The sequence below is a fragment of the Dufourea novaeangliae genome, unplaced genomic scaffold (assembly GCF_001272555.1).
Source record: "Dufourea novaeangliae isolate 0120121106 unplaced genomic scaffold, ASM127255v1 scaffold49, whole genome shotgun sequence".
NCBI lineage: Eukaryota > Metazoa > Arthropoda > Insecta > Hymenoptera > Halictidae > Dufourea > Dufourea novaeangliae.
Window position 1 is genome coordinate 1,496,164 of NW_015373928.1, and position 24,873 is coordinate 1,521,036.

The 24,873-nt window shown below is 50.1% G+C and overlaps 1 protein-coding gene across 1 annotated transcript in view; it reads right to left on the minus strand.

Annotated features, from left to right (window-relative positions):
• LOC107195103 (steroid receptor seven-up, isoforms B/C) overlaps positions 1-24,873 on the minus strand; it is a 55,654-nt gene that overhangs the window by 11,795 nt on the left and 18,986 nt on the right. The window contains exon 3 of the mRNA XM_015584879.1: positions 20,694-21,245. Within this exon, the coding sequence (XP_015440365.1) occupies positions 20,694-21,245 (552 nt within the window). The remainder of the gene's footprint in view (positions 1-20,693; positions 21,246-24,873) is intronic.

Genomic DNA, 24,873 nt, shown 5'->3' on the forward strand with positions numbered 1-24,873 from the left:
ACGAACCCGCGTTACGATCGTACGCCTCGACTGTCAAATATCACCGTCATCGACCATTTACCGCGATTCAGAATCCTCGACCAAAGATCCCCTGTAACGGATATAAAGGTGCGCGTGGTAGCCTGCTCGAATTCTCGAGGGGCCGCGCGCATAAGGAAAAGAAGCATCTTTCCCTCGTGGCGGAAACACGTGGAACTCTCGCTGGTAATGATAGTTCGCTCGTCGAAGGAACCAACGCGCAAACCGGGGAATCACGATCGCGAATATTTATCGCGACGAGTTAACCCCATGGCCGGACGCGTGCTCGAAAAAAAGTCAGAAAGATGCCTCTGCGACGGGACGCGTCGCGAAGCAGCCGGCTGGAGCGGAAGGGAAACAGGGGAGACTAACTCTGAGCCATATTCCGTGGTCGCGTCGTTAAGCAGCAAAAAATAATAAATCACCAGGATTTTTAGTCTGGCCGGAGAAGATAAATTTAATGACTTAACTACCGTGGATCGTTCCACGGGAGGATGGAAACTGCGACGAACGGCGAGTTGGCCATTATTATTTCGGGGGTGGTTGCAGAAAAGAGTTACGAGAAAGCGAGAACGGCGAAAAAAGATATCACTTTTTTCGCGAGACGATGAATCGAGAGGGCAAGATGGTGGAGAAGCTAGAACGTTACGGTACACACGAACGCATATCACGCTACGCGAGAAGAGCATCTCAAGGTCGAAAACTAGCCGTTTCCTCGTATGTCCCGATTCCGAGGCGATCGGTCGAAAGTTCAGACACGCGAGTCCGCTGTAATACAACAGCCTCTTAGTCGTCCGGTTCGCGCATCATGCGCATTAGTTCGAGACGTATCGTGGTGCATTCGAAATACACGCGACAGACTAGTTAAAAAATCGAAGAAGAAGCCGGAAAAAATATCGAGTGCCATATCTCGTTCCCTGTTGGCCCAGCGAAAGGCTTGCTTTGCGAGGAGGTAAAGTGTTCGGCGGCGAACGATCCTACTCTTCTTCCTCTTCTTCCTCTTCTTACTTTTCCTCCTTTTCTGCCTCTTCTGGCTCTCCGGCTGAGATACGACCTCGATTCCATATGGCTCGTGAATCGCGCAGGAAAGAGGAACAGCCTGTTTGCCGCGTCTCCTTTCTCCTCGGTCGGGTGGCTGGAGGACGGGGGAGGGACACCTAAATCGACGGGTAAACGCGGCGGCCCTGTATTCGCGGCGATATTCACGACGGCATCGTGGTCGGGGCTACTTACCGGCCGTGAAATATGAAATTAAATTCATTAGACTTCTCGCGGTTATAATAAATCGAACGATTGTACGGGGATGGAAGACGTACCGGGATTATAACTCAGACGGTCTGAATGGAAAATGATGAGAAATGTCTCTCATTGAACGCTGGGGGGTCCAGGACCCAGTCCTCTTGCTCTCTCTCTCTCTCTCTCTCTCTCTCTCTCTACTTGCCTCATACTATCTTTTTCTTTCTCTTTCGCTACATCCCTTCATCTTTCCTTCTCGTACATTGCCTTTTGGTCGGCTCGCGAGAACCAGCTATCGCGCGCGTCCGAAACGATTCTCGGACAGACCGACTCCTCGTCGAACGACACCGAACGGGTAACGATCCAACGGGAATGGGAGAAGAATGAGAGAAGAAAAAGAAGGTGGAGCGATCGATTCTTGGACCCAAAAGCTCTCTCCGGTCGCTTCGAACTGTCGCGCTCTCTATCGCGATTCATTGTGTTTTCCAACGTTTTTTTCACAGTTTTCGAGCGCTGCAAGTGAGAAAGAGAAGACCGACGACAGAGGACGGAGGTGAAAAGATAGGGGTGGAAAGAGCTAGGGCCGAGTGGCGCGCGTCGAGATTTCCAGAATAACGCGACAACCGACACGATTCGCGCGAACACCGCGAGTCGTGCGCCTTCGTGCAGTCGGCAACGTCCTCTCTTCTCCCCTCTTACTAATTTATCCGACAGCCGCGTCACCGTGTAAATTGCTCGACGGAAAGGCCGAGTCGTCGGCTGATTTATGTATATCGGCGCATTTAAATGGGGAACAAAGTAACCGGTCTTCGAGAAAGAGACGAAACATGCTTCGACTCGATCGTGTCGTGGAACGTAATTTTCAGCTGTCCAGAACTCCTGGAAGACCCTATTCGATTGCTCGCACAGAGTATGTAATTCGAAATTGAAACAAATCTTGAATTAAGTTCGAGAACAAACCGGATCTCCTTGTAGATCGCGTCATTATTCCAGGATGTAAAACTACGATCGCGAATCGGTTCGATCGCCGAAAGATTTATCTTCATTCCGTCCGCGATAAATTATATCGATACATTGGTCATCGGAACGACAACCAGGAAGCGTTTATCGTTAGTTGCTGTTAGCACGGCGATTAAACCAACGAGTTTCCAGCTCAACGACCGTCCGAACCTACATTTCCATTCCGTTGCATTCCTCCTTACGTTAGTTAAACATTCTAAATTTCCTTCTGATTGCGTTCGTTTGTAACATCCCGAGCCATCCCGTAGTTTTCGTTCTACGCCACGACCCAGGCAAAATAATATAACGTATTATCCTTTACGCCTCTCCGTCAGCCGTGTTTCAGTTTAAATCGTATCGTATCGTTCGCATTATTGTACGAACCAATCTTCGATGCGCATCCATACAGTTTCATACGATTACGATCCGTACGAGTACCATTAAACGGAGTTTCATCGATCGCAGAGGGAAAAACGTAATTCAATTTCCATCGAGTCGAAATTAATTTCGCGTAGTTGCCACTCGCCGTGTTCATTATCTCCCCGATATACATAGATATGTACATACCTATCGTGCGAATGGAAATCGCTGCCCTGAGACGGATAGAACGCGCAGGACTTCAATTTTTTTTATTATTAATAACTTGGAAACGAAGCCTCCAGTATAATTTCGTAATTTTTGATTTTCATGTTATTTTAACACGTAGAATTACGCGTTAAACCTTAAATTATCTGACACCAGTGGATCGAATGGTCGACTCTGCGTTTTCCAACGACATGGATGTTCGTCGAGAAAGCGGCGACGATCGCGGTCGGTTCGAGGGGCGAACGAGAGAGGTATCCGCGTGAAAATTTATGGCCTAGTCCATGTCCGAGCGTCGTTAAACGAGCGCAGCTTTGAATGGAGTAAATGGGCTGTGATTTGTACATTGACAGGCACGTAATGCCACAACATCGGAGGCATCGGCATTTTTCGTTCGAGGAGAAGTCTTTGAGCGTGAGGCGAAGAATGCCTCGTGTTTTGGTCGAATCGTTCGCTTTCCGTCCGCACTCTGAAAGAGATAACGACCTCTCGAGTGTTCGGCCAAATATCCATTCTACGCTGTTTTCCTCTTTAAAGCGGAGTTCCCGTAGGCGTGTCGATTTCTGCCAGCTGCGGGCCACGTCCCGTTCCCGAAATCGTTCGAGCGAGCTGCCAGGTTTTTTCTTTATACTCGCTTCTTCTAAACTTCTAAACAGACAGAATTCCCGTAGCCGTAATGGAAATAGGCCAAACAGACGAAACAGATGATAAAAACGAAAATTTTCAACGACCCGCGTACCTACAATTAAATTAATAATTCTTGGTCTTTGCTATCCAATCGTCGACGACGAACTCGTCGAACGGCATTTCGTTGTTTTATTTCGTTGTCCCCCTTTCGTCGGTGTATCGAATATCGAATCGACATCGAAAACCACGAAGACTGTACATACCGAGAAGAGAATAGATATCAATGCAAACATCCGGTGAACGATATCGCGATAAACTATGGATCTAACCGGTGCAGTGGATCAAGAGACGCGCGACTGTTGTTTGTCTCGTGGGGGTGCAGGCATACGATTTTCCATCGACTTTTTCAGTTGACCAGAACGAGGGATCGAGAGGTCCTCGAAAGGTGACGTATCGAATCGACTGGATTTTAAACGATCTCGAATTTCCATCGAATTTCGTAGATCGAATAGCGCGATTCGCAACGGCGTATCTCTCGACTGGGACAGCTGGTCGTTCTTTTCTAGCCCAGACCGGCTGGATCGGAGTGTCTGGTCTCGTCTCGCGAAGCTTCTTACCCCGGATAAAGATCGTTCTCGAGTCGGTCGAGTCGATTCTGTTGCGTATGTCTAGCATACCGTGATCCGGTGAGGTCCGGTAAAGTCCGACAAGGTCCGGTGAGGTCCGACTCGGCAGGGGAATATATCTATACACGGTTTGTTGTCGATTGTGTGTACACTAGTCGGTTAATTGGGCACATTGTGGCCGATTCGGGCGTGCACTTAGCCGGGTGCGACTCGTGCCGTCGCGCCGGCCAAGGACGAGTTTTTCGCTCGGCTCCGTTTCCGATCCGTCGAAGAGCGAAGGACTGTCGGTGCTCACGGATCGCGACGGGGTAGGTACCGGCTGTCGAGATGGACGTCTACCCTCTTCTATTCCACGAGAAACCTATTCGGTCTCTCTTTCTTCCTCTAGCCTCCCCCTCACCCCAACATCCCTTCCCTTTCCTTTCTTTCCTTTGCCCTTTTCTTCTGAAAGCGACCCGAACGAACCTCGAAAAGTGCTCTCGCAGGCTCCATTGTCGCGCGAACGCGTCTTCGAGAGAAGAGCAAACACGCTTAACCCCCCGACCTATTGTCGCGACGGATTATCCGATTTGCCGTGCGCGCACGCCGGAATGCCCGTTACGAGCACAGGTTACTCCGCTCGCTTTTGCTTCGCGAACGTACCCCTCCGATAGATCGACGCGACGTTCCGTAATCCCACGTGTTTATCGGTGATCGCGCGTACGAGCAGCATATTCGTAACGACGGACAATATCGAGACACCGTCTCCTTTCGTTTACCTTAATACCTTGTTATTACGAAACGCCTCGTCGTACTCGTGGACAGGTCGAACTTTCCATAACCGGTTGTCGTTCACCGATATCGTAATTCGCCACGTCATTTCGAGCTGACGCGTTTTTCGCGGACACAATTTCCGTCGACTAAACCGTTTAAATTTCGAGCGGCTCTATTGGCTCTCGCATCCAAAGGCACGCAAAGTCTCGGGACCGTCGAACATTTCTCCAATAGAAGTGTCCAGTCATCCTGGGAATCGTAAACTTTTTCGACCGTTGCGCGTCGGTGAAAGCGAGGGAGGCTTTCCCGGGAGTTCTGATTCGGAAAAATGCAGAGCTGCGACGCGACGGAGCTACCGAACTGCCGTGGCGAGGGGAGGGCGATCGAGGGCTAGAAGTTATTGGATTACGCGTTCGCATTGTCCCCGGGACGGGCAGCTGTTCGTCCCGAAGGCAACGCAAGATGCACGCCGAATATGAAAATAATATTTCCTTTTGGCATCGGTATGATCGATATTTATTCAAGCGTCCGGCTAGCATTGTACCGTGGCCCCGAGATCTCGTTCGCATCGCATTGTACCCCGAAAGATGCTCTTCTCTCTCTCGAGATTTGCGAGCTCCGACAATACGCCGTGCCGCTCGAAATCGGTACGATCGATCGGAGTGCCCGTTCTTCTGTTCGGCTCTCCTTCCTGAACAGTCGCAAGCTTCTCGCGTGTACCCGACATCGAATAATGCTCCGTTTTATCGCGATCCCTCGACTTCCGAGTCGTTCCAGCGAGCCAAGCAGAAAAATCTTTCAAACGAAATTAAAATCGATGCAAAACATGTATACATATACGGGGTGTTTCGTGGAAACGATAACATCGTGTCGAGGATAATCGGTATCGCGACGCTTTCGTCGATGAACTTTGAACCGGCTGTGTTGTGTCGTGAAACGCGCGAATTGCGCAACCAGCGCTCCGACTTGAAACTATGTTGTACGTACGTACTATCAGACTTTCAGACTTTTGTTCGACGAGTCACTCGCGAACACCGATCCTCCGTTCCAACGAAGTCATATTCGAGTTTCGTTCGATTCTTCGACGGTCACGAAAACGTGGATGCGGATTCCCTTTCCCTATCCACTCACCCCTATCTTTCTCTATCTATTTCTCTCTCTCTCTCTCTCTCTCTCTCTCTGTCTCTCTACCTCAGTTATACATACAAACGAAACTTCAATCCCGCGGAATTTGATTCGAGACGCCGTGCCGGCCGCCACGCCGGTGAGTTTTAAACTTCGTTTCGAGTCGAACAAACGTCGGCCGAGCGCACCGGTGCGGCGGTTGCTCCATAACTTTGAGATTCTTTGGCTTCGAAAAGGGTTCCCCGGTGCTCGGCTAAGTGAGAAGTTTTACCGCGGTCTCCTTGTTTCCGTCTCCAGCATCCTCCCCGTCGTTCTCCCCGTCCCCGACCGAGCTCGAGGCAAACGAGAAACCATCGTCGCGTTATCCGCCGAAAAATTACGTTTCGCGTGAGTCGAGTGACACGGGTGGGGGGGAGGGGGGGAATAATCATTCTTCGTGGAAGAGTTCGAGTACCGTCATTTATTCGAGCAGGCTTCGATTCGAATTACCCGCGAATCGCCGTGCTGGGGATCGCTTTGAACTCGGGTTTCGACCGAATTATCGGTCGGTAGGATGTATATGTGTAGCGCAACGTTATCGTAATCATCTAAACTACGACTCACGTTAGTTTACGATAACCGGAAGATACGCGAGAGTCGTCGGCTTACCTGCAACAAACAAAAATCAATTAATTACTTTATACGTTTCTACGAATCGAAAATACCGAAATGACGTCACTGTTCGCTTCGTTTCGTTCTTTTGGTCATACGATCGTGGAAATATATATATATATATATATGTACCTACTTGAAGCGTCGCGTCGCGTAACATAAACGCCAAGTGAAATCCACGCGTATAAAAACACCGCGAAAAAAGGACGACTTCATTTTTGAAATATAATTTTTCGTTTCAATTTATTATCTAGGCGCATCTACGGTAATATTGTAGCGTCATTAACCGTGGAAGAAACTGGCTCGCACCGATCGAGCAACGAGTAAACGGACTCGCATCGCGAACGGGTACAAATGTCGCGGCCTGTGTACGGTAACCTTTAGCTTCTCGTACGATCGAGGAACTCGGATCACACCCAGTCAGGATGCCGCGAGCAGATAACGACGTCGTGCTCGATCCTTCTTCGATATCGACCGATTAATTTCCTCCTTCTCCCTAACGTTTTTTTCTCCGCTGCTATACGTTCGTTTTCCCGCGTCTTCTCTTCGCTGCCGAGTCGCTTTTGGTTCCGGCACGCACTCCAGGGTTACGTTTTTTTGTTTTTTTTCGGAGGTCGAGCAACACGGAAATGATAGGCTGTACGAGTAAATTAATATCTAAATGCCGGAGCGTTAATCGAAATTACAAATAGTTTGCGTGTATAGGCGGTCGACTCGCTCGTTTGCTCGTTATCGATTCGAGTCGACTCGATTCGCGAACTCCGTTCCTATCTGCTAGAGAAGGGCCGCTCGCGAGCAGAACAATCACGCGTATAAGGGTGTTTCATTTAACTGGAAACGGTGGAATATCTTACGAAGGATTAAAGTTATCAAAAAAGTGTTCGTACAAAAGTTGTTTGGTAATAAAGGGGACATTACGTGGTATGAATAATTTTTCTATAAGTGTAGTAGTGGGGGAGATATCAAAGTCAAGTTAATTTTTTTATATGGAACTGTGTATTTTTTTATTTATATTATGGTAGTGTTTGTTGGGACGAATACAATGAACTGCCACATGATATCATTCCCTGTAGCAGGAAGTTATAAATTAGTAAGATTTTAAGACGATTTACGAAACAGGATTATGGTCGCATGCGAAAGAATAACGGACAAGATGTTGAAAAGTGTCGAAAGAGAATTTTTAAACAGAATAGAAACGTGTATTTGTAACGATGGTGGGCCTGTTGAAGGATGAATGCCGTAAAAAATTATTAATTAATTCTTGATACAAGTTAGATAGTGGTAAGTGAAATTTAAAATCCATTATTTATGCTTAACTCCTCATATTTTCTACAATATTGGTGTTGTTTCCATACCAGTAATATTTTATTAAAAACGGAACAATCGGTCTGGTACGAGTAGATGGCACAGTCATCCGTGTTGATCTGACTACTTTGTATTTAATTCATGATATTTTACAACTCGGAATGATATCATGTGGCAGTTCGTTGTATTCGTCTTAACAAACACTATCATAATATGAATAAAAGAATACAGGGTCCCATTTAAAAAATTAACTTGACTTTGATATCTCCCCCACTACTACACTTACAGAAAAATTATTTATACCACGTAATGTCTCCCTTTGTACCAAACAACTTTTGTATGAACATTTTTTTGATAACTTTAATCGTTCAACGAAACACCCTGTATGTATACCTGCACGCTTGTTCGTCGTTCGTCTACGATACGACTGGTTCGACGTAGAGTTTCAGACGGGAGAACCGATCTCGACGTCTTTTTCTTTCGATCTATCTCTGTCCCCAGATCCCCTCTTCTATTTGGACCGTTCGATTACGCGGTTCGGTACGGTTCAGTTCTCTTCGCGCTTCCTCTAACCGTCTATCTTTCTCTCTCCTATCCGTCCCCCCCCTTTTCGCTCGTCTCGACGTTCAGTTCCGTCTCGTCCGTTCCAACGGCCGATAGATAATTGGCGTTGCGTGCTTCGAGATAAACGGCCGTGATTGGCGAAAATAACGATTAATAATTATCCACTCGCGGGTTCCGAGGCGGTCTGCCCTCTCATCTCGGATCTCCTGAGAGATCCGAACGAACGAACAGAGAGAGGAGGCGTGAGAAAGAGAGAGAGAAAGAGAGAGAAGTCGCTATATTCGATGGTAGGCCGGGCCGGGACCTCCTGTCCGTCTTCCGCGCTCTCTCTCCCTTGCTCTTGCCCTCTCACCCCTCTTCTCGTTGGCCGCAGCCAGCAAATTTTTTTTGCCAAAGCGGTGGTTTACTCTTACGGGTCCGCTGAAGCTTCCATCGCTCGCAAGATTTCGCCTAACTCCCGAACCGCTTCGCAATCGTTCGGAATAATGTTTTTTCGGGGACGTACATCTCGATCGCAAAAAAAGAAAATATCGTGTCACGTCGAACGTTGCAACCGCAGAGAATCGAGTGAACGGAAAGGAATATCGAAACGCACGCGCACTCGAGAGGAGAACGACGAGCAATCCTTGGCCCCCGGTTTGTCGGTATTGTAGAACTCGATGAACGAACAGCCGGCGAATGGCGACTGGCGAGTGGCGCGTGCCACGCGTTGCGATTAACTGTCATTCGCGCTTTGCCTTTGACTCTCGCGCTTCCATTCAGACCCACCCACGTACTCACGCATTCGTGCGCCTCTCTTTTTCTCCCACCCTTTTTTCTCCCTTCTTCGCAGTCGCTACGATTTCGCAAGCTCGATCGACGATTGCGATTACTATCGTCGCAGATTTCGATATCTTAATACAGCTGTTCCTTTCTGGAAAATCGCGAGCATCGAAAATGTTAATAATTCCATCGGAAACGTACGGTAACAGCACGCGTCCTTGGTGCGATTTAAATAATATGCTCTCAATACGCTTATCGTATCAAACCATGTAGTCGCGATCGCGATTCACGATTCGAGTAGTCGGTGGCATCGTTTCGTTATGTAAAAGAGGGGGAGAATCAGTGGATAGGAAAAAGCGCATCCCCGACCGATAAATTGAAGCATGCGGTGCGGCGCTGGTTGCGGCGGCTGTGGCGACTGCGGTTGCGATGGCAATGACGTCGGCTCCGTGACGCGATACGATTTGATAAGTTGTGTCAACTGCTCGTTAGTTAATTGTCGGTGCGCGACACTCTCTTCGGCTCTCGCTCGTATACGCAGTCGCAATGGACCTCCCCCTCAGCCAACTTTGTCACCCTTTTCGGCACCCTCCAGCACCGACTCGGACCTCGCCACCGCCAATGTACTGGCCACCGTCCAATGAATGCCCTTCATTTCCATACTTCGTTCGACGGTCAGTGAGACCAGCTAATCAGATTATTTAACCCTCGTTCGACCTGCCTCTTCTCTCCGATCTCCTACCGTCCTGTCGCGTTTTCCGCTCTCTGATCTCTATATCACCCTCTCCGTTTCTCTCCGTTTCTTTCCATTCCATATTTTCATGGCTGTTGAATACTATCATTTCTTTAACACGGTTAGACCGCCATACTAAACGTATTTCCCTTCTGTCGATTGTAAGTATTTATTGGCAGTCCTGGTTTTCAAGTAATCTCGTAATCGTGCCGAAATACCAAACGTGCCAGTCACAACGAACGCGGTGGTCCACGGTTTCGTTCTCGTTCTTGCAAATTAGTCGAAATTACCGTACATTAATTCCGAGACGCGGTAAAAACAGGCACCTACACGTCACTTTTCGCGCGGCGTATCACTTCAGCCGAGAAAAGCTCTCGTGTCTGGAAATTACCACGCGAGCGACCGTTCCTTAATTAACGGTACAGAGCGGTCGCTCGTTCTCGAGCTCGTGCTCGCGCACGCGCCGCCAGGAAGCGTATTTTCCGGTTGTTGAACGAAACCCGGCGTTACCCAGACATCCACGTGATGCTTCGTGAACGAACGAAATAAGATTTTCGTCGCGAAACAGAAAAGCGACTGCCATTCGCGTGCCACCAGCCACCACCGCAAAACAGACTTTTCGATAGGGAGACGACGAGAAACCTCGAAAGCCACGAACAAACGAGCTAGAAAGGGAGACAAGCCAGAGAAAGGGGGAATAAGGGATGGGAGGTGGTGGGTGGTAGAAGGGAATATGAGAAAGTGAAAAAGAAAGATCGAGCCTCTGGTGCAAAGAAGATAAAGAGAGACGGAGGGAGGAGACCGTGTCGACAAGGGGTTATAACGTAATTGTATTAGTCGGGTAGGGTCCGTGAAGAGCAACGGGGTCCTGCCGTAAAATTAATGCCTTTGGCTTATCAGTGGCCTGACACTTCAGCGCCAAAAGTCCCGCGTTCCATGGACCGACGCGGAACTCGGGGGACATCCCGAATGAACGCGATCACCGCGTGATTCCGAGACCGACAAACCACTAACCAGAAACCAACTGGAAACGCTACCGACTAATTGCCGACGCTCGTGACATGCAGTTCACGGTGCAGCCACGATCGGTTACCCCAGCCGTTGTTTCGTTTCGAACCGCGCGCCGTTACGTTTCCAATTATCGTACGATCCTGCTGCTGCTGGTGGTGTTGTGGTTCCTGCTGCTTCTGCCAATTACACGCGCTTTTCACATTCTAATTCTTCGACTCGTTATTTATTCGTAGGTTAAATCTCGTAAGGGACTCTCTCAGCAACGAACCGTCCTCTTTTCGGGCGAAACACGCGTGTAACTCTCGGTAGCGTCGACATTTTCGGTCGGCTATTTCTCTCCTAATGAATGCCCCATTAGGTAGTAACGGAAGGTATGCACCACTCGCGGGTTCTGTCACGGGTGTAGAGAGCCGCTTCTGCTCGATGTAAATCGGATTAATTAGAGAGGACGATCTAGAGAACGGGTGAGGGGTAGAGAGGAGTGTTTTTATTCGGTGAGAAAGAGGAAGAGGAGGAGGAAGAAGAAGAAGAAGAAGAATAAGAAGAAGAGACCGCGAACTATCGTTCGTCGTGAATTGTCGAAATAAAATTTAAACTTTCGATCGAGAAAACCGGAAAACGTGTCGCGTCGCGATGCGTCCATTCGATGAGAACGTGTAATTGGAGCTCGTCGATCTGTTATTTCTTAAACAGAGGTTAATCTGTGGGCAAAGCGGAACGGAAATCCAGTTCCATCGTAGATTCGACCTAAATCGAATAGGCCAGCGTATGGTCCGCGAACAATTACGAAAACTTGTCGAGTCGGAAAGGCGAAACGTTTGAGCGGAATAACCGGGTTCGGCTCGACAGACTCTGGGCGACGTAAAACTCGAGACGCGTCGAGCGTGACGAATCTCGTTGGCAAACCTAATACCGGAATCGAGATGTTCCTGATTGAGAAGTTGAACGCAAAAGAGGAACGAGGAGGAGATAAAGGAGCAGTAAATGGAGAAAGAGAAGGAGAAGGCGAAGGAAAAGGCGAACGCTAGTGCGCCTGTTCTGTGCCTGTCCTCTGTGTGCGTGCGCGCGTCGCGTTGGCGTATCGAAGCGTGGAGGAAAAAATTGGATCGGTCACGGACACGTGCTACTATACCGCAGGATCTCGTTCGGCCCCGATTCAAACCGAAAAAGAACCCCGATATGCTTCGCCTCGGGAATCTCCATCCCTCGGCTCTTTCGCTTTTCCTACGCTTCGTCACCGAAATCCCTCCCTACTTTTTTCCTTCTCCATCTCTACCCCGCCCGCCGCCGCTCGTACGCCACCGTCCTTCTCCGGTCGTTTTTCGTTCCCGGATAGTTTCGCGGTGTGTATATATATATATATCGCGAGGGTAGCCTCCCTCCCTCGTTCCTGCTTTCCCATCCTTTTCTCTCTCGCGTTCTCTTTCTCGCCGAGGTTTTCTTCGACGCCCCTTAGACACCCGCGATCGTACCCTAAGCCACAGAGAGCAGCAGTCGCGGTTAGGGGATGCTGAGTCATACGGACCAGACCGGTCGGCGTACCGCATAGCGGATACATGGCGTGTCACCCCGAATATTATTCGAGTGCCTGACAGCGCAATCTGTGAATGCGCGATATTGTCTGGTGGTGGCGGCGGTGCGTTCCGTCGTACGGCAGGCATGTGGGACTAGGAATGCCACGCGTGCAACACCCAAACCAACCCCCGCCCCCTCCAGCATCCCTACGCACGCCGCCATGCAGCCCTCTGTATATGTAACGTGTGCATGTATACGTTGCAACTCGGCAGATTCATCGATACTTTCACGGCCTCGCAATTATGTACTTATTAGACGCCTTCTTCTTCTCCTTGTTTTTTTCTTCGACTTTTGTTTTACTTACGAACGATGGGTTTCCGAGTTCGGTTCGCAGGAGCAGATACGAAGAGTGGCCGCGAGTCGCGACAAATTCAACGCGAACGATTTCGCGTACGCACCCCGGCACGCACCAACGTTTTTTTTCGTCTCGTTCTTCCTTTCTCGGATGGAATTTCTTCGCGACGCCAAAGGGGGAACAACAACTTCGGGGAATTCTAGAGTCTTACGGTTGCTTCGTCGATCGAGCAAATAAATAAGGATGTAAAGTGGCGCGAGCACGCGATAAATTCAGACCGCGTTCGTTCTTAATTTAGGATTCGAACGACAGTAACGACCGAGGTCTACGGTGACATCGAAGTCGTGACGAGGGGAGCTTTTCGTTTGCGAAAAGAGATACAAAGGACGCTACAACGAATACGCTGCTAAGAAATCATCGAAAATTTATACTGTTTCTCGTTTCTCGTGATAGAACCGATCTATGGATACGAAACCACATCCATCGAATGGAATCGGGAATGGTGACGTTATTGTCGCGAGGCAGCTTGAAAAGAACGCCAGAGTCAATTGTGTTCGCGTTCGTGAGCATAGAATCCTGCTGCCGCAGTTACAGACTCGCACGGGTTGACGCGTATTTAGCGGCGTACCCGCGTCGAATGCGGCCATAAAACACGCTTGCGCCTAAATAAAGCACCGTTCTTTTGACGGCTGCTCGACGTAAAGCTAGGCAACGCGGTCCGTCCGTCACGGGTATCCAATTTTTTTCGCTCCCCCGCGTCCTTATCCCCACTCGCCTTTTCACTATTTTGGAATTGCCGCCGCAACGAGCAACGATTCGGAATAGTTGGTGGTTGCCGTTTTTATCGGTGGACACGGACAAACGCATCCGTTCTAAATAATACGGTTTGAAGAACCATACTACACGACTTCAGGATTTAATAACCCGGAACGAATTAAGGCACTCGCCGAACACTGATTCGAGAAGAATACGAAAATATCGAAACGCGCACTGCTAGACGCCACTGAACGAAGTCATTGAATATCTATCGTTTGGTCTTCTTCTTTTCGCGCAAACTCACAACACTGAGACTAGACTTGTAAACCTAGTCGACGGAAGACGTAAATGTCCGCTATGAATTTATTCGACACTGATCGTACGCGAGCTTTTAATACGAATTAACGTAATAAGGATAGGTGTTTAATACGAATCACAATAACGGAAATAACGACAACAAAATAACAACTGACACAATGATTAAATATGGATAAGGCGATGAAGTACGCTACGTTCTACAGGCGACACGGTTACGTACTCCGGAGTCTTTGTAAATGCACACAGAGCACAAGTTGGTACTGACTACTTCGCTCTAGCTGGTAAACTGACTTTCGGACAAAATTAAGAAGTCATGAAAATATGCGTTTTGTGTGATTGGCTAGAGCTAAGGTGTAGCGAATTGATTGGTTGTTCCCTGAAGGAAGGGGAATCCGTTGGTTGTTCCAGGATGCTATTGTGGAGGAAACCTCTCCTTCAGGTAATAAAGCTGGTCTGGGTTTGTCTTATATAACCGCGCTGATTTCGTGACCGAACTCGAAGAGGACTATACAGGTTTATGACCTTTTTTTGTTTCGGGTTTCGGTATTACCGCGCGGACGACACCGGCTGTCGACCAAATGTTGGACTCTTTGGCCATTGTCTACAAGAGTATCGAGAAGATTGAAAAAGGAAATATATGGAATGCATACAGGTTGCTCGGTTTAAATGATACGAGCCGAGGACGAGGAACACCAATGGACATTGGATCGAGGGGCAAATGGAACGAGAAATATTTCGGCGTAGCGTCGCAACCTCGTTTTCGACGGTATTTCCGTGGAAAGGGTGAAAAGGATGGGGCTTTGTTTCGCGAACGGCGTCGGTGCCGCGATATCGCGGTCCACCGAATTTTCGGGACAGTGGACGAGCAGAAATGTGGACGAGAGAGCGGGCAGAGGGCAGCGGAAAACTCGTGGGTAATACGAACCCGGAGGTTAAGCGACGACGGACGATTTTGATACAGGCGGCTGGCCGCGAAGGAGTCGGGGGCTGGATCCACGATCCACCGAGGCGCTCTGCAAAGAGAGAGAAAGAGAAGGATAGTGAAAGAGGTAGATAGAGAGAGAGAGAGAGAGAGAGAGAGAGGCCGAGGGTTCGTTTCCGCCGAGGACGTCGATAAGCGTTTCGCATTGTCCGACGGTCACGTGGCCAACCCTAGCTGTCCTCGTCGGCCTCGAAACGACGCCGTAGACCCGAGTACCGTCGTTTATATTAAACTCCGAGGTTAATACCGCGGCTTACTCTAATACCGGGCCAACCCTTTGCCCTGCGATACGCCGATAAGGGTTACGGTCCCGCGCGTCCGCGAATACCGGAGAATCCTCCGGCAACTACGACACCGATTTACCCTCCGCCGGTTCCCCTCATTTCCGTCTTTACGTATCGCGAAAAACTTAACGGGTTCCCCTTCCCGTAGCTTCGATTTTTCGTCGCCGAGTCATTCATGTACGATGTCGCCTACGACCGGAAATCTGAACGTTCTTTTCTTACTTAACCGTCACCAAATTTACCGTGAATAGCAATAGCAAAATAATATACGTACCGCCACGCCGCACCGACCTATCGAGCTCGTTGACAAGCAAGCGTTCGAAGAAATGTTTTCCTCGAACGAAGTTGTTCGTAACGAGATAGCGGGGAATCATTGAGTAGGGAAACAGGATAGAAATGTGTACTGCGTTCGATTGAGAGTTTAACAGCTGTTTACGAGAATTAATATCTCGTAAACTCGCGTGACGTCGTTGGTGGTTCGGGGGGGGGGGGCGGAAAAAGGCGGGCAATTTTTGGTCACCCTCGTTTCGAGCGCCGATAGCGAAACACAGTGTCGGGCGTGCAACGTGTACGCGAACGGAAGAGGGCAGATAATAAAACGAAAATGGGTAACGCTCAAAGTCAAGGGTTGGGGGATGCGACCCCGACTCAACGCCAAGTAACAATGCGAGAGATAGAGAGCCGGTAGCGAGGATCGTGGTCCCGGTTTCGCAGATAACGTGTTCTCCCCTTCTCCGGAGAGCTTCATCCCTTCGTAACTCCCGCTCTCGTTCGTTCGTTCGTTCGTCCGTTCGTTGGTTTCGCTCACTCGTTCTGTTTTCCCTTTGTCTTGTGATACGTATGCACGCGTCACGCGTGTGGCCATTCGTTCGACATCCCCTCGATTCTGCATCACGGATAGATTGCCGTCTCGGTCCCGGTCTCGGTCACGGCCTCGGTCGGACGGGGGACAATTTCGTTTAGTCGTTCGAAGGCGTGCTGTTTTTCTCTTATTCTCCACTTGTTACCACTGTCCATGGACGTTACTACAAAAAGTGGTATTGATTAACGTTCGCGACGCCAGCGTCCGGTGGTACACCCCATTAACATTGTTTTCCTCGTTCTTTATTCTTAGCCGTCTAGACGTCCTCGAAGAATACCGTCTCGTTGCTATTCCTGGTAGATTTCGATGGTTGTGTCGTGGAATCGTCGAGGATTCTGGACGATGGTCTATAACGGGCGATAGACGTTATAATCGATTTAAACACCACGCAAATATCGCGCCCCTTCAATTATCCGTTATATCACCTTCTCGCTCGGTTGTCTCTACCGGTTCTCGTTTCTCTGCCCATCTCCGGTCGACGTTTCGAGAGCACGAACGTTTCGCAGTGTCGATAAATTATCCGAGGTTAACAGGTGAGCGCGAACGACAGACGGCGATAATAACGACAACGATAAACGCGTCAATAATACGCCACTCGGATCGGGGACACGACTACGTGTAGGCAATATTAACGATCGGTGTGATTTGGTCGACCGTTCTCGCGTTATTCTCGCTTTCGTGCAGGTTACCAATCGAATCGGGCATTTTTTCCGGTTCGAGATCCGAGTAATCGTGAAATTTAATGCGTTGCATATGTACAGGTTGTCGTTGACCGGTCAAGAGACAGAAAGAATCTGTCCAAGAATCCACTTATGTCGCAGCTCCTGTTAATGCACCGATCGAAATTACATTAAAATTACACGCGCCGGTGTAATAATGAATCTGCATATACGAATTCCGTAGTCTATATTCAAAGCTGACATCACAATACGAAAATACAGTTTACGTAATAATCGCGACAGAGTATACACATGTGTAGCTGCGTAAGTGTTCTCTTTAATCCTGTCAGTTTGAATTTTCATGGGGTATAACCGCCGAGATCGTCGCTCAAAATTGTTCTCCTCGAACGATCATCCGTACCGTTTAGACCATCGAAACAGAAGTTGTCGGTATCGAAATCCGGTTGTCCGTACGAGAACGTATCGGTTCGTCTAGCTAGAACGAACAACGATCGCGGTTACTTTCTCCTCCCGTCTCCGCGATGCCCCCGTTTGCGCGTCCGTTTCAATGCGCTGTAGCCGTCTCGCGATTGGACACGATGCACGGAACCATCGCGTCGTTAGATGATTGCGCGGAAAAATCAGCGACGAGATATCCCCTCTCGGTATACCGGGCTCGTATCGGCCAAGCACGTCGCTTCAACGAGAACGCCAGCTCCTGTGCCGGGAGTAGACGAGAGGAACGTTTAGATATCGCTGTAATCCTTTCCTTTTTCCTTTTCTCTTTCATCATCATCATTATCACCATCTTCTTCTTCATCTTCCTCTTCGTCTTCTTCTTCTTTTTCGATTTCAACGTAATTTTTCCGCGGTATCGACCAGGAAAATTCCAACGTCGCCCGTCTCGGTAGTGATCAACGGCGCGCGCCATTTACGATTCGAAGCTCGTTACCGATATCCCCGGGATTAAACGCGTTTCCACGCGTATACTGGTCCGACGACGAGGACCGTGAATTAATCCTTCGGAGGAACGTCGTTGAGGAGACCGGTATCCTATAAACGCGGCGGCGAGACATCGACGCGCGGACGTTCCACGAGCGGATTCCCCGTAATCAAGCGAAACGGTCTTCGTGTACGGGTTATATTCTTAATTACACCGTTAATACGGAGAAGGCTATGCAGAGACCGCTAAGAAACGGAAAGCGCATGGTAGCGAATACGTGGGTCGATGGTTGCTCGCCGGTTAGCCAAGGTAAAGGGAATTGCATCGCATGCCACATAATCGTGGGAGTGTTTCCCATCAAGATACACGTAGGTACCGCACTCGCCGTAATACCCCTCTCGCATAAATATATCTGCGTCGTGGTTTCGCATGCATCTACGGGGTGGGCTCGAACGAGGAAACCACGGAAACTTTGAAAATTCTCGTTGAAACGCGTCGTTTTTGTTTTTACGATTCCCACGATTCCATCGAGTATCGAATTCGTAGTCGCGTGCCTACACTTTCGGTCGACGACTCTCAATTTCGAATCCGGCGTGTATCCCACGCGGGATATTTATCCGTCGCTCGGTATAGATCTCGTGCTCGCAGGAGAAAGCCGATCCGCAGCGCCGGAGCGGTCGGTCCTGCTGGCTAAACGTGCTTTATGCACCGTGCCCTCGTTCCACCGTTTTATCCAAACAATTAGACGCGCGATCCGCGTTTACGAGACGTTTGAAGAAACGTCATTAGTCCTTCGTGACGGAAATCAAAATCCGTGGTTCTATTGAAAATTGCAAAAATAATTTTTCATTCGTGGAGATTCTCCGAGGAGGAAGTGTGTATTACCTACGTCAGTTGGACAAAATAAATGAATTCGGAAAGCGGCTGGTCGAAGAATCGTTTCGTTTGAAATTGACCCGTCTCCCGTAAACGCTCGTGTATGGACAAAAACGTCGAGAGGGATATGATCGAGCTTACGAAACTTGGGCGCTCGACGCGAAATCGTCGAAAGCAACGACACAACGAGGCGAGGCGGAGTAAGAAAGAGGTAAGGGCGAGGCGAAACAGCCAAGGGCCGGGGTATCGCGTAGCGCGAGGGGATCCACGCAGTTCGTCCGAGCGAAACGTGAACAAAAAAGAACGTAGGAAAAACAAAACGACGAGGAAGGAGGTGAAGCGGGTCCTTCGTGGCGAAGGAAAGGAAGAAAAAGAGGGTAGCCGAGCGCAGGGCTGAAGGGAGAAAGCCCGAGAATCGGGACATTAGCATAAGCTAAGCCAAGCTAAGCGCGCCCATATAGCACGAAAATAAATAGCCGCTTGTCTCGTATCTACACCGAGATGGTTTACCATGGGCCAACCTCGTAGTCGTCCTGCTTGTGGTCCCCCTTGAAACGAACCGAACCGAACCGAACCGAACCGAACCGAACCGAATCGAACCGAGCGCGCGTGCATTTGTTCGCGAACTGCCGTGTATCGTGGCTTGCCCACCCACCGAAAAGATACGACTAGCTCGACCAGATCGAAGATCATATTGGAATGAAAAGGGGCCTTAATGTTCCACGTGAATGCGATCGGTGTACGCGAGGGTGAAGACATCGCGACAAACAAGAACAGGTAGCGAGCAGGAACGAGCGACGACGATTTTCGACGGCATGGAACGGCGATGCTCTTGGACGATCGTATCCGCGATCATGCGGTGCGGTATTGGGAGGGATGGTCGGTGGCGATGGAGCTCGTGATTCCTCGAGGGACAGCAAAGGAACGGGAGTAGATGGGCCGGCAGATAATTACCGCGAGACTTCGTTGTCGTCGAATACGAACATACGAAACGAGAGAATTAAACGAGGACCGAACGAGGGACGGAGATGCGTACAGTGGAACGCTTAACGGTAACGTTCCTTTTAAAGCGTTTCAAATATTCTTCGTACGACAGCAAAAACGACGTGAAACGTGCTTGGGAATATTGTTCGCGACGCGCCAGACGTTTGTAAGTAAATAATATTCCATCAACGTTTTACGTATCCCGAAACACGTTATCGTAATTATCGCCGAACGATATGGCGCAAGCGCGCGAAGCACAAAACGGATGCATACGTACATAGGTATGTACGTCGGCGCGATGGCTAGCGAATGGCTCGAGGAGGACCTAAAACACGTAAACGGTGAGGAACGGTTTGAGGAAGGGAATGGAAGGGGAACGGGGAAATGGAAGGGCCGGCCGTTGCGATGGAGGGAGAACGAGAGAGATACACACGAAGGGCAGCAGAATCGCGCGCGAGTATTGTCCCCGCAACTCGATGACGATCGGCGGTGCAACATCGACGAGCGAACGTTCGTCGCATTGTTCCGCCGGTGAATCTCGGCTCAGGCACCAACGGGGATCGCGTTCCGGATGACAGTCACGGCGATGTCCGATAACATCTTCCGCGTCGATTAGACGAAGCTGGACGAAGGAACGCAGACAGTCGACCAGGCTGGCTGGCAGGCACGATCAACGGACGGGCCGCGAACGAGAGCCGCGCGTCAAGAGGCTTTGGCCGTCGCGATCGGAGTTCTTCCGGCGGAGCTGCCATCGCTCGCGGAACCCGCCTTCCGTGGGAACAATTGTCCCTTTCTAAGCTTCTCTAAGCTCGGCCAGGATCGACGAACCGCGTGACAACAACGACCGTCTTCGAGATAACATCGTTCCACGACGGTTACGGAAAGGACGGCTGCCTGCCACCATACGATCGCCGGTGAGATAATCTCGCCTCGTCGACTCGACCTATCCGCATGGACCGTCCGCTCGCGCGCGAAAATAGGTACATATGTATCTACTTGATATGTCTCACGAAAGAAATCGAGAAACAAATCCGTGTAATCGTTTACGCGAATTTCCTTCTTGGTTGGCGTGAAGCGACAATAAAGACAAAAGGATAAAAAAAAAAAAAAAAAAACGTGGAAACAAAGAATGAAGTAAAAAGTTAAAACGGCCACGCGAGCAATTACCTGTAGTGAAGAGGACGATGGCTTTGAGGCAACTGTATTCGGCGGAATCGACGTGCAGCGCCTTCAGCTTTTCCACCTGTTCCTGAAAGATTCTGATGTGGTCCATAAAGGCGACCACGCGATCCGCCGCCATGGGCGACGCGTGAAGACCGGCCGCGGCCAACAGTGGCGCCACGTGGAGAGGCATCGAGCATTGGCTCGCGTTCAGAACGAACAGTTCGCTCCAAACTAGCCTGAGCAGCGCGACCTGGTCCGTCACCTGCAGGTCCGGGAAGAACGGTATGTTTCTGGCCCACTCGACGGCCGAGAACAGCAATCTCGCCGCGAGCTCGCAGATGTTGTCGATTCCCATGATGTTGTTCGGTTGCATGCACTGACCGTATCTCGAGGTCGGATACGGCTCCGCCCTCAGGAGCAAACTTATATACGAGGAGAGGTAAGAGTGGCCGTTCAGGCTGGCGCACGCGACCGCGTCGCCGTTCGTTAGGGCGAACTGTCCGGGTAAACCTGGCAGAGACGGCTGCGAAGGTGGCACTCGACCTCTTTGCACGGCTGCAACAAACAAACGGACAAACCTAAAGTCGTTGCACTAATTTTTCCTTCGATGGTCGCGTCTTTGGCGGGAAGACCCGTTCGATCGTTTCGGCTTCGAATCAACCGTTAACTGCCTCGAGAAATTCCCGATTGTTCCTCGCGGACGTCGAGTAACCGAGGGCCAATTCGCGCGAGTTCACCGACATAGCTCCGTAGCGAACCTCGCGAGTCCCCCGTGGAAATTCCAGCGAACCTGCTTCGCGATCACCCATCGCGCCCCGATTGCCTCGATCGCCCCGATCCCCGGCACGGTCGCGCATCGTCGGTTTCACGCGCGCGTTGGCATTTCCTTCCCTCCGCCCCCTTGCCCAGAAGTGTCCCTCTGCCTATCGAATACCGATGGGTCTCGGTCGTATAGCCGAGGGTAATACCGCGATAAATATCGCGGGCAACGTCAACCGTTCGTTAGTTCACTTAGCTGACCTTACCCGTGGAATTTGACCATCGGAACTCGAACTTCCACGAATTTACACGGTTTTTCCAAGCGACTCGACGATTTTCAGGCTCGATCGATCGGAGGACGACGGCGAAGCAACTGTTCAAGACCCAGTGTTTCTCTTTGCAAGAGTGTCGTTGAACGCGTACGACGTCTGAGAATGAAACACGCGAATTCGATTTACGAAAGCTAGCCTAAAGTTAGCCAAAAATTCTGAATAAATGGTGTTTGCCAAGACTGATCCGTCTCGTGAAAAAATCACGGTGGAACCGTGCGTTTTCCTTTAATCGCGACACCGTTGATCTTCGATAATAATCGAACGCCCTCGCGACTGCATGTAATACAGAGTTAACTGTACTTCGTGTAAGAGAAGCGCGGTTTAGCAAGCGGTCGCTTAGTCTGACCGTCGAACGAACCGCGACCGCCGGGGAAAGGTTGAAGGAGAAGCGCAGAGGTAAAGAAAGTCAGGGGCAGGAAGAGAATCTACCGAGTATGTATAGCAGTGTATGTATGTACGATACATATATGTATACGAGAGCCATCTCTTCGTTGCTCTTTCTTTCTCTATCCGTCGTGTCGGCCGCGTCTTCCTTTTTCTCCCGGGTCTCGAGGAGAAACGGTAGGCACCCTGCTGCGTACCGCTTGAATTCCAACCTCCGCCCCGCTGCTAACGAACACCGTCTCTTCTATCTTTCCATCCACCCCTCGCTCCTCCACCCAGCCCGTCCGAACCCCCAATCGTTTCTTCTCGTTTTTCTTTACCATACACGTTCGTTCTCGTAAAATGCCGACTAGCCCCAGACACACCGTTCACGTCGTAGATACACATGTACATATGTACGTTCATTTCGGTCACGGTACACCGATTGGTCGCGATCCCTGTTCAAAGTTACGTCTCGTTTGTTTCGCTCAAAGACAATTGTTCGAGCACGGTATCGATGCTCGCGTTCGGTCGAATCTCTGGAAGACGAGAAAAGACACGAGTAGAAAATCAGATGTTTCTATGGAATTTTTAAAACGCTTCATCCCTCTCAATGTCGACCGTATCGTCACACTGCAGGCGCAGACGCAACACGGCGTGAAGGAACGATCTCTGGCGTACCGAACGTTACGATGGGATGCAAGATACAAGGTTTGCCCGATGCTGTGTAGCGTATGTATTCATGTTCAGTAGGTACCGTTAGCGGACGGCCCAAACGCGGATACTCGTTCGCGCGGCTCGCTCGAGCGGAAAAGAATCCGTGGAGAATCGAAATGCAACGTCGCATCCGCGAAATCGCGATCGGAATAAGAGAAACGACGCAACTGCAAGCCGGAGGCGCTGCGGATTGGTCCCCCGACGACTACGCAGTTGCGGCTGCTTCTTCTTACGAATAGGACGTTCGTGGCAAGATTACGCGTTATCTGACGCGTACCACGGTTTTTTCCTGGCGCTAGATACCGAAGGGAACGGAGCGGAACGATACGTCGCGCCTAAAATCTTCGATACGCGACGTCGACTAATAATTTCTCGCGTCGGGTCAGGGATCGTGCGATTACCTCCGGGAAACGCGATCGACCGTTTCGTTTTATCGACCCCGAGCATTTTTTCTTCCAAAACGGAGGAAGAAACGCGCACACGACTCTCCGTATCGTCGAACGAGTTACACGTATATATATATATATATATATCTTATACTCGTTCGGGCGATGTCAGATTATCGAGAACGATAGATGCTTGCTCCAGCCCGGAGAATATGTTACTTCGGCCAGTCGTCGAGGATGCTTCTCCGTTCCAACGCGCGACTGAAAGAGTACCAACGTACCGATAAACTTATCGGATTCGATTCGTAGCAAAGTCCGTTTTGTTAGCTCGCCGCGCTTCCTCTACCACAGTAACGATTTCGAAATACTCGTCGTCGTCGTTGTAATTCTTGCCGTCGATTTGCGAGCTCTTCGAGCCGAGGATTCGACGTATACCTATAATCGTACGGGCGTCTCGAAGCGGCACGGATCCGAGAACCCGGTGTATGCACGGCCACGGAGAAATGCTCGGACGTGGATTGATGATGATGCTGACGCGCGATCCGGGAGACGAAGAGAGACGGCAACAGTTGGTCGAGAAAGCAAAACGGGAAGAAAGAGAGAGAGAGGGAAACAGGGATACAGAGAAAGAGGGAGAGAGAATCCATCGGTTTCCTCGTTCGTTGCGCGAACGTGCCGAGCAGAGTATTCGTCTCCGCGCGATGCACAATGAGCGCCAGGCATCGTTCAAAATAATTATAAACATCGAGAAACGACGATCAATCTTCCGTTCCTCTTCGATAATAAACGAATTACGGAGTTGACGTCGACGGGGAAGTAAAAGGCGGAGAAGGATGGACGCGAGAAGCCGCATGGAGGGGAGAGGCGCTAGTAGGCGCTAGTAGGCGCGAGTAGACGCGAGTAGAGACGAATGGCGACGGTCACGGTGTGGCGGGGTACGACGTAACGGGCGGTGGGAAGGGAGCTCGAAGCTCGGAGTGGTAGGAGCATCCGCGGAGCGCGTGATTTAAAATGCTAATTCTTTTTCGTTCGCAACGACAGCGCGTTGATTAAGACGATCGCGGTGGATGCCGCGTGGAAAGGAATTTCATTAGCGAGCGTGACGTACGGTTTCGAAATTTCACGCGTCCGAGCGATATCGAACGCGGGATTCGTAGAGTCCGCCCGGCGAGAGCATCGGCGATCGACGACGGAAATGGAAGCGGGTCGTGAAAGTCGTTCCACGGTAAGGTCGTACGCGTATTTTGCGCTCGCGATGTAACGGATTATCCACGAACCGGACGTCACCGGGCGAAGATATTCGAGTGTACTCGCCGAACGTCTCTCCGCGCCGCGCCGTCCGCTTTCGAACGAGACCCCGTAAACGTCGTTCGGAAGGTGTCGACGAGAAAATATGGCCTCGTCGCAGAACGCGCGATTGTAAAAGTCGGGCCAGAGTGGCGTTCGCAGGTTGGCCGGCATTGGCTGAAGTTTCGCGTCTATGGCCATACACGGGACGACGAACCGGGACTTCTTTCCTTTTTCTCGCCTTACCGATGGGTTCGCGAACGTTGCGACGCGAAAACTCGTTGCTGGATTTGACAAAGAATTTGGACTCGACGCGCTGCGTTTCGAATAAATTGGAAA